This window comes from Hoplias malabaricus, chromosome 1, assembly GCF_029633855.1.
Source record: "Hoplias malabaricus isolate fHopMal1 chromosome 1, fHopMal1.hap1, whole genome shotgun sequence".
NCBI lineage: Eukaryota > Metazoa > Chordata > Actinopteri > Characiformes > Erythrinidae > Hoplias > Hoplias malabaricus.
In genome coordinates this window covers 62,609,376-62,619,159 of record NC_089800.1, presented here as the reverse complement: position 1 = coordinate 62,619,159, position 9,784 = coordinate 62,609,376, and the positions used below count along the sequence as shown (strand labels likewise).

General features: G+C 37.9%; 1 protein-coding gene across 2 annotated transcripts; it reads right to left on the bottom strand.

Annotated features, from left to right (window-relative positions):
• Positions 1-592: 592 nt before the first annotated feature.
• Positions 593-9,784, bottom strand: hhipl2 (HHIP-like 2). 2 transcript variants are annotated; one of them, XM_066670030.1, is made up of 10 exons: positions 9,658-9,784; positions 7,736-7,924; positions 6,230-6,882; positions 5,986-6,129; positions 4,941-5,272; positions 4,249-4,375; positions 3,935-4,080; positions 3,730-3,811; positions 2,525-2,607; positions 593-1,901 (listed from the first exon to the last, which is right to left on the bottom strand). In XM_066670030.1, the coding sequence occupies exons 1-10, from the start codon at positions 9,658-9,660 to the stop codon at positions 1,300-1,302; spliced, it is 2,361 nt and encodes a 786-aa protein (XP_066526127.1). In that variant the 5' UTR covers positions 9,661-9,784; the 3' UTR covers positions 593-1,299. The 2 variants fall into 2 exon arrangements, with proteins under 2 accessions (XP_066526127.1, XP_066526126.1); XM_066670029.1 differs by lacking the exon at positions 9,658-9,784 and having other exon boundaries at positions 7,736-8,139.

The following is a 9,784-nucleotide window of genomic DNA, read 5'->3' as shown; positions in this document are numbered from 1 at the left end:
GCTCATGGAGCAGGAATAAGGATAGAATAATTGCTTTAGTTCATTAAATTCAGAACCCAGGTCTCAACATAAGTTTAAGTTTTAGTCTTTATTTTTATTACAAGAGCACGCAACTCCTAATACTAAACTTTGGAATATTTTCTTTGAAGTTTTTCTAAATATCTACTGAAAATATATGTGTTTGTTTGTTGAGGCTTCTTTCTGTTAAAATGTTTATTAGAAACATTAGTTAATGTCTGTCTTGAATGTAAATTAGACCAAATGAAATGTCTCTGATCACGTTTTCAGCTACAGTCTGAATGTCCATAGGGTATAAACAGAGAATTACGTACTTCACAAATTTTAAACCACTTAAACACTCCAGATGTACTGAATGAATGTTTCCTAACAATCTATCCTGACTTTGAAGATATGGTAATGTGTATTCAAATTTAATAACATTTTCCTTAATCCTGTATTTTCACCCAAAAATACTTTCCTTTCACATTTTTTACAACACTGAAATTGGAGACGGTGTGTCTGAGATTTTAGAACTCAACAGAATACATCAACAAGTCTTTTTTTTATTTATTATTAGAAAGCATCAGTGGAAAACATGATTTAAATACAACAGCATAAATTACTTGGACTAACTGAAATACTTGATTAATTGAAAGTTTGACCCTTTTTCTTTTCTTTTTTACGCAAAAAGAGAAAGAAACAATGAGTCAGATACAATTTAAGTTGAAACTTTGAAATGTTTTTTTTCAAAAAGGACCTGAAATAATGTTTAAATAGAGTCTCTAAAACATAAAGTAGCACCTTATCATGTGTTCGGCATGTTGCTTTTTGATTCTCATTTCATTTGCTTTTATTTAAAGACACACCAATTCCACTGTGGTTTTACAAAACTTGAAACTCAAAAATGGCTCATTCTGTGCTGCATAAGTTGGTTGTAAAATTTGTACATTTTACTGCACTGCATATTTTAGTTTCAAAGAATCATGTTTCTCAAAAAAACATTCATAGGCATTCTTGCTTGTCTATATATATATAGTCACTCCGTTTTAGCTTTGTTCGATATGACATAAAACTTGTTGCTCTATACTAATTACGTTACCACATACCAAATTAAGATCAACATTTGAAGGACTCATATGGCATGCAGACGGCAATTATGTGGCAAAGAGTTGCTGTTTCCGCTTCTTACACAACATGTTCAACACAACATGGCAACTTCAGTGTTTGATTAGCCGTGTTACAGGTAAATTCCATTCAATATCTAGTCACGTTGAGTCACCAGCAACATTCAAGATATCTTCAGCTTTTTAGGAGAGAGCTCTCCTTCAGCTTTTTGTTCCTGGTCTGATTCTTGTTCTGACACATTTGATTAAGTTTAAAAGTCATACATTTCTTTTTTCCTTTCTCAGTCTTTTTCACTTTCTGGGACATAGCTGTTACCTTTTTTGGGGCTGTTACCTTTTTGGGGGCTTTTACCTTGGGTTTCAAAGTCACAGATTTCTTTGTTCCTTTATCTGTCTTCTTAGTTTTGTGTGGCCAGACGGCTGATTTGTTCTTTTTTGTTGGTTTTATTTTTTGTTCTTGTTTCGTTGGTTTAGTTTTTTGTTCTTTGATTTTTTCAAAATTGTCCTTCTGGGTTTCTGATGTTGTCTGCTGATGAGGAGTGGCTGTCTTTGATCCCTTTACACTGACATTTTTGCCTTTGGGCTTAATTTTATACAAAGATATCTTCTTTTCCTTGGTTTGTGGTCCTTTTATTGAAAAGGTTTTGTTTAAAGTCTTCTGTGTTGGCACAGCTGTGGTAGCCACCGTGGGTTTACTGGTGGGTGGTGGTTTAGTGGGACGTTTGATGGTTTTAAGTGGCGGTCTTGTAGGTATTTCATTGGTGTCCAGGACGGTCACTAAAAACAAAAACAACATTTTTTTTCTAAAATACAAATTTGACACATGCTCCTCCTCAGTGTCCCACAATCTTTCCCACCTATGTAAGCACTAAAACGGGCCTCAGCCTCAGGCCCTTCTTTAAACCTGAACATTATACTGTGTTCATCCAATACTTTTACAGGCATCTTAGTAAAGGCAGTACCATTTTACACAAAAGATAAATAATTGAACTTTACAAAGATAATGGCTTTTATGAAAACAATGGTTAATGCTTTATGCCCAGAGATGCACAGAGAGAATTAATTTGAAAATATATATATTTTTAATGGCAGTGACAAATATCTTTATAGCTAGTATCTTTCTAGGCCTATTTAAATAACATGAACCAAATTAATAAAAAAATGGACAATGAAAAGTATAAATTATGTATTTTTTACTATAAATAAAATAAAATTACAGATTGAACAAAATAAAAAAAGAAACACCAACAGATTGGTGATGAGTGTTTTGATTGTAAACTTTATGACTCTTTAAGATGGTCAATTCTGATTTGGCATCCATAACCAAAACTCTACTCTCTCATTCAAAATAACACAAAGGAAACTTCTCAGTGAAGAATAGCAAAGGTGCACTGACTTACATTCTCGAGGTACGAAGGGCAACTTCTTCCCTTTCACTTTCACGGGAAGTGACTTGACTTTGCATTTCCCTGGAGCTGCTCTCCTGTAAACAGATGGCAGTTTGTTTAAGCTTCATTTTGTCCACACAATATTTAAATTCCCCTAATATCCATGAAGCAATATATTATTATAGAATTTTAGAAATCTTTTACTCCAGCGTAAAGTGAAGGTATTAGTCAAACTGAGGTTTTTGGAAAAGCAAGTACAGCGAAGTTCATTTGATACTGCATCAAACTCTATAAAACTAACAATACATTTCTGGTGTCCTTAATGGCATCCAGTTCCTGATTTTTCCAACGGTCTGTGAAAGTGTGTGAAGAGAGATGGAGAGTGAGTTACAGCTGAGGTATGGTACAGTGATTACTGTGATTGATTTCAGATGTGCAGATGAGTCTGTGCAGAAATGTCAGTGGGCTGATAAGAGCAAATCAACAAGATGACTCTTTTATTTGATCACTTTACATTTTCATGGGGACAACTTTTTTTTGGTAAATTAGCAAGCAATATTCATATCCAAGTTTTACTTTTTCAATCAATCAATGATTCATTGAGAACCTATACATATATTATTATCTGAAGTGATTCCATAGCACAGTAACTTGTCACTTATATAATATAATAACTATTCTGTAAATGATCCTATGATGGACGGTATATATATGAAGTTAAGATATTTAAATAGTAAGCAGAGCTGTCTGCTGATGTGCGCACTCTAGAGTTGGCTTTCCAGACGATTGGCAATAGGCCAGCCCAAGCTGAAAACTCAAGAATCCTGGGGAAAGAATGTGAAAACACTTCTTCTGTAGTAAATGCTTTCTCTGCCAATGTGATGTCATACCGCAAAGCCAATACGAGCTGAGAGAATATTAATACTCTCATGCTGATTCAGCTTATACCAACAAAAATGTGTGAATAAGACCAGGAATTCACTCTACATTCCTAAAGGTCTGTAGTCAACATTTTAATACAACATTTAAAAACAGTTAATCTATTTTAATGGTAGATACTGAACACACAGGTTTCTAATCAGATAATCTGCATATTTTATCTGTGCTCTGATTGGAAAGGAAATGTTTATTATGCCAATTTCTTTATGTACATAATAACATTTTGCTTTTTCATCTACAGAAATGATCTAGGTGAAATATTCAGCTTATGTACGTACCTTGATGGGTCCATAAATTTGTAGACATTTCCAAAGGGAGACTCTGCGCTTGGGTATGAAGTAGCCAGAAAATAAAGCTCTCCTTCATAAAAGATAATACAAAGAAAATAAGCATAAACCAGTTGTGAATTAATGCCATCTGCAGCATTACAGCTTTAATGTCCAGTACTTCCAGGGGATTTGGAGTACTCTGGCAGGCACCCACCTGCTTCATCTTCTGCAAAGGAGATGATAAACTTGTGGTGGTGATTAATTAAACCAGGAAAGGAGCATGTCTTAGTATCACCCATACACACATTTCTCTCTTTCCAGCTCCCGCTTCCCCTGTCCTCCTCTAGAGCCATTAGGCGTCTGGACAAAGAAGAACAAAAGCACTTTTTTTTGGATCAACTGTAATATCAACCCAAAATTTCCATTGGGATTTGAGCACGTATATTTTCTGCACCTTAAAATGAAAGTCAATGAACATAGAGTAAGTCTTCCTATAAGACAAACACCCATAATGTCTCTGTTTCTTACCCACTCATAAAATCCCCAAAGATATAAAGGCCACTGAGGTTGGGCGACTCGCATCCTCTGTAAACGTAGCCTCCAGTCACTGACTTTCCAATATGGTGGCCGTAGGCATAAATGGGCAGGATGTCATCTGTAAAGATATATGTAAAGATGTTTGTGTATGAGAGAACTCCTCACAGAGGTCAGCCTGCACATTCCTTCAGGGTAAAAAACTTTTTAATATCTTTAGTGCAACGTGGAGATTGTCTTTTAAAGATGGAAACTTGATGTACTTTTTTTGGTGTTCGAGTATTGTGTGATTTCAGTGCTGGTGAACTACACTCTTAGAAATAAAGAGCCTACAGAGTTTACTTTGAGTGATGCCATAGGAGAACCACTTTTGGTTCTGCCAAGAACCTTGTTTGTTAGTGAGATGTGTGTATATGAAGAACCTTTTAAAGGTTTAAATAAACTTTCATTGATGTAAAGATTCTTTGCCAATTAATTTATCTAATATTTTTTTAAATATGTTGAATAAAGGGTATTAAATAACTGCATGCACATTAAAGAAGCTGTGAAATACATATTGCTCATGTCCTGTGCCCAAAGCACATTTAATGACTGCATTAACAACTGCATATATTTACATCTCAGACAAATTACTTTGGACTTTTTAAAGAAGGGACTGTACCATTAGACCCTGTAGCTTTGCTCACCTAATGAAGAGTTCTGACATAACCTAACATCAAAGCATTCAAAGCCCTCCTTTGCCCTCCAGCCATAGTTTCCTCCTTTCACAATAATGTCGATTTCTTCATATCGGTTCTGTCCGACATCACCACAGAAAATCCTCCCTCTGCCATACTGTGTCACTGGATCACCTCGGTCCACTGAGCAGCGCCACATGTTCCGAACGCCATAAGCATAGACCTCAGGCCTGGCATTCGGCTCGCGGGCGAAGGGGTTATCTGCCGGAATCTTGTAGGGCTTTCCATTATTACTGTTCCCATCTACATCAATGCGAAGGACTTTGCCCAGTAAGGCTGATCTGTGATCAGAAAACACATACACCATCAGCCCTAACATTACTACCATCTTATTTCCCCCATCATCGTCCATTTTATTATCTCCACAGACCATAGATTTGCACCTTGTAATTCTACAATTACAGATGGTAGCCCACTTGTTGCTCCATAAACTTTGTTAGCCTCCTTTTAACCTGTGCTTCAGTGACTAGGACCATCAGAGGACCACCAAAGAGCCGGTATGATCTGGGTAGTGGATCGCTGCTGTGATACTGACAGAGATGGTGGTGTGCTAGTGTGTGTTCTGGTGGTTAGACTGGATCAGACAGCACTATGTTGATGTATTGTTAAACCACTTAGGGTCTCTGCTGGACTGAGAGTTGTTCACCAAACAAAAATATCCACTAACCAAATAGCACCTGCTCTATTATGGCCCTGACCATGGAAAAACAGGGGGCAGAGCAACAGATGGACTACAGTCTGTAATTGTAGAACTTCAAATTGCAGGGATACAGTCAGTGGGCTAAGAATGTAGAAACAAAGATGTGGCAGTAATATTATGACTGATATGTGTATACGTAATATGAACATACAATATTTAAAGGCTACGAATTTAAGGGAAAAAGTGCTTTCATAATAAATCTGTCACATATCATGAGCTATCCTGTTCTTACGACAATATACATATATATGCTGATGAGCTTATGTTCTGCTGGAACCTTTTTTAGGAGCTCACTTGTTTTGGGAATTTCCAAACTCTCCAAATGGATCCCCTGCTTTTCCACCATCTCCAGTGAAGATGTAAAGATATCCATCCAGTCCAAACAAAAGCTGTCCGCCGTTATGGTTTGCAGCTGGCTCTTCAATTTCAAGGAGCACTCTGAAATAATGTAGCGACTGACGTGTTATTGAAAATTGATCCTGTAAAGAGACCAATTCTGAAGCAGATAAATGACCCCTTACTCTTTAATCCCATTTACCTCTCTGAGTAGGGGTCTGCCACATTCATGTCATGGGCTGAAACCTTCATCTCGCTGATGCGAATCTTCTCCAGCTTACTGCTGATGAGAATGGAGTAGTAGATGAAGAAGCGCCCATTCTTTCCATACTGTGGGTGGAAAGCCAGACCCAGGAAGCCCCTTTCGTCACCCAGCCAAGGTGTGGTCAACACGTCACCACTCATGTCCAAGAAAGGCTGCTCCAGTCTACTGCCATCCCTCAGGAAAACCCAAACAAAGCCGAGCTGCTCGGCCACAAACATGCGGTGTGTGCGGTCACCACTGTGGACCATCAGCACTGGATTTCTCAGCCCATTTGCTACCTCCTTCAGACACAGCTGCAGGCAGCCTTTAGGGTCCTCTACCACGTTACCCAAGTTACTGTACAGGTTGTTGTTGTGGAGCACGTCGGGGTAGCAGTAGTCCTGGTCAGGCAGGTTGATCAGATTACAGAAGCGGGAACGGTCTTTGTCACAAGATTCCCGCAAGGTTTTACTCTCTGTCAGATATTTGACAACAGAGTGGCAACTCGTATGGAAGTTGGAGCAGTAGCTAAAGCAAAGTCCTGGGAGGTCACGCACTGGAGTGTACGGGTCTTCAGCATCATACAGATGTGCTGCGTAAGGGGAACACTCCTGTAACACATTTATAGCAATAAAGCAAATAATGAGATACGTGAATAACAGTGCGTGATCACCTGCCTTGGCTGATGGAGATTTATTGTACAGATCATTTTGATGCATGTGCTACTGACACTTCAAATGCAGCAAATAATGGTGAATGGCAGGAAGTGATTAGAGTGCATTCATTTTTTTTATTCATACAGAGATCACTCTTCATTTTAATAATTTCCAGTCAAAACTGCCCTTTATTCTATTAGATAATATTTGTCCACCCTTCCATATTTAAGTCTTCCTAGATGGATGCATTTTTTTGCTTCTCGTGGGCCAACCCCCTAACACATTCCATTTAAGGATGGCCAGTGATTTTACAGGAACACCATCAGATTATTTGTTTAATTTTGCTATTTTATTTGTATCGCCTTCATTTTCTCAGTAATGGCTTTTTCACAGTTACACATCCAGTATAACACTCTTAGCATTGAGTTGCCTTCTCACAGTGGAAAGGACAGAGAGATCAATAATTCAGATCAAATTAAAGAGTGGAGCTCATTTTCTTCACCTTTCTCTTACAGATTAAAGCTTTATTGCTTCCTAACATTCAGGCTTCCTCCTATGCACTGCATGGTTGCTATAAGCCCCACTTTTTCTATATCTTTAAAAATATAATTCCAATTTTGCAAAGTCATTTTTTACATTATATACTTCACTTAATTTTTTTTTAATGAAGGTAGATCTTACACCTAATTCTCTCAGAAATATCTCCTGAAATATTAGTGTTTTACAAACACCAGGGCATTAAACACACAAAGAGTACCTCTGACTAAAAAAAGAAAGCTGACCCTATGCTGCAGTGATGTGCGAATACCTGACAGAAGATATCCTTCACGAAATCACCACACTTTTCATATCCTTCATCACCGAGCAGGTCCATCAGGTCCCAGTACCTCTCCGCAATCAGGTTATCCGTCTTTTGGTCACAGCAGCCGAACTTCTCGTAATGGTTGCAGAACTCGAGGTGAAAAGGGGGCTTAAAAGGGGGCTGGAAGTCCAAACACTGAGGATGTGACAGTGATAATCTTAAACACGCGAGGAAAATCGGGATAAATAAAGCGTGCAAATGAGCATGTGCAGTGGTCAGTCTGAGTCTCCACTGCCCTCCGCTCAACAAACACCGAGGACCCCTCTCACGCGGCATTTTTGCCGTATGCTTGAGAGAGTGTCTGACTTTTCACTCCGGTGTGTGTGTGTGCCTGTGTAAATGCATGCGGTGTGTGTGGTCGTGTGTCTACGTGCGTAAAGCACACATGTGTAATCGCGTCTCCACATTGCGCACGCGCTGCGTTCCCGTAGAAGCCTGGTTTACCTCAGAAAAGTGTAAACTATCCAAGTGTAAAAGACCCTAATATCACTTGGCTCATTTAGACTATTGTGGTATATAATGAATACCGAGAGAGAGGTGGCACACGGAGAACACTTAAGAAAATAGCAGTCTTTGAACGGAGTAACGGTCCGTTAAGATCTCGACTGTCATCTTTCCACGAAGAATTTAGACATCTGCAAAAGGTTTTTTTTAACAACGAATCTTCTTTGAAACGCGTGCACGTGATAATTATAATCACATAAATTCTTTCTAAGAGACACTACGAGATTTATTTGAGAACTGGCAAGTCTCCACATGAAATCAGTCAAACTCGACTCGTCTAATTTCTATTTAAAGCTGCATTTTTTTTATTGTGTGAAGTATGAAATCTGAATTCAAAATAATTGCTCCATCTATATTACACATATACATTTATATTTAGGATGGTATTTAAACATAAATAATTATAAATACGATCCTGTGGTTATTAGCTTTTCAGTTTTTTTGTAAGGAGACATTTCTAAGGAGATTTATTTTAAGATCGACTCACATAGGGAAAGAAAGGTCTTAAACTGGACTTATAAAAGATGTAGAGAAAAATGGGACCAATATAAAACTTGCAAGACCAAAACAATAATGTAATTATAGCTTTCCTCTTTGAATCATGAATGAATCGAGACCGAAATAACTAAATCTAAAATAAACTAAACGGAAATGAAATAAAATTAAAAAAAGAAATATAATAAAACCGTTCCATGCTTAGAATCAAACATCTTTTCATCTCAAACCAGTCTCTCTCTCTCTCACACACACACACACACACATATATATTGGTAGTTGCTAGTATAGTTGGTAAAAGAAAATTCTGGGAATGAGTTAACATACTGGACCCCTACTTGTTTAATACTTAAGCTTCAGTACCTTTGATGTACCTCCTGAAACTCTGGCTACTGTTCTGTTGTAGCGGCATGTACCTTCAACAGTGCGATGAGAAGACTGTTTACATGTGAAACCCACACGCGACATCACCTCTGCGATGTAGTGCCCCATTAAAGAAAGAGAACGTTATACACTAGGCTTAAAAAGTGAACTCCTTTATAATGAGTATCGAAATGTGGTTGTTGTCACAAACATTACTTCAGTTACACGTTGTTACTTCAGATGTTTGCTGTATAGGCTTCATGCAACGTTTAATTCTAGGTTGTTGTCGGAGATTCTTAATATTTCCGGTAGATGGCAGCAAAAACATGTTCAACACGAAAGTACAATGTTACATTTTACAAATAAATCGCTTTTGCTACTTGAGCAATTCTTATCATTGGAAGATACGCAAATGTTTTCCAGTTTAATCCACTGTGACCAAAGTGCCTTAAAGAACACCCCTCTTCTAAGAGCTTGAGAAGCAAGATCAACCAATCAATACGCACCATGAAATATGTGTCTATGCCACTTTCACGTTGGCATCCTCCTTGTACTTCACCACGTCCGGATATGACGTCATTTGTATAAATCCTATGGATATCAAAACTGGTTGCTGAATGTAGGATCAATGCC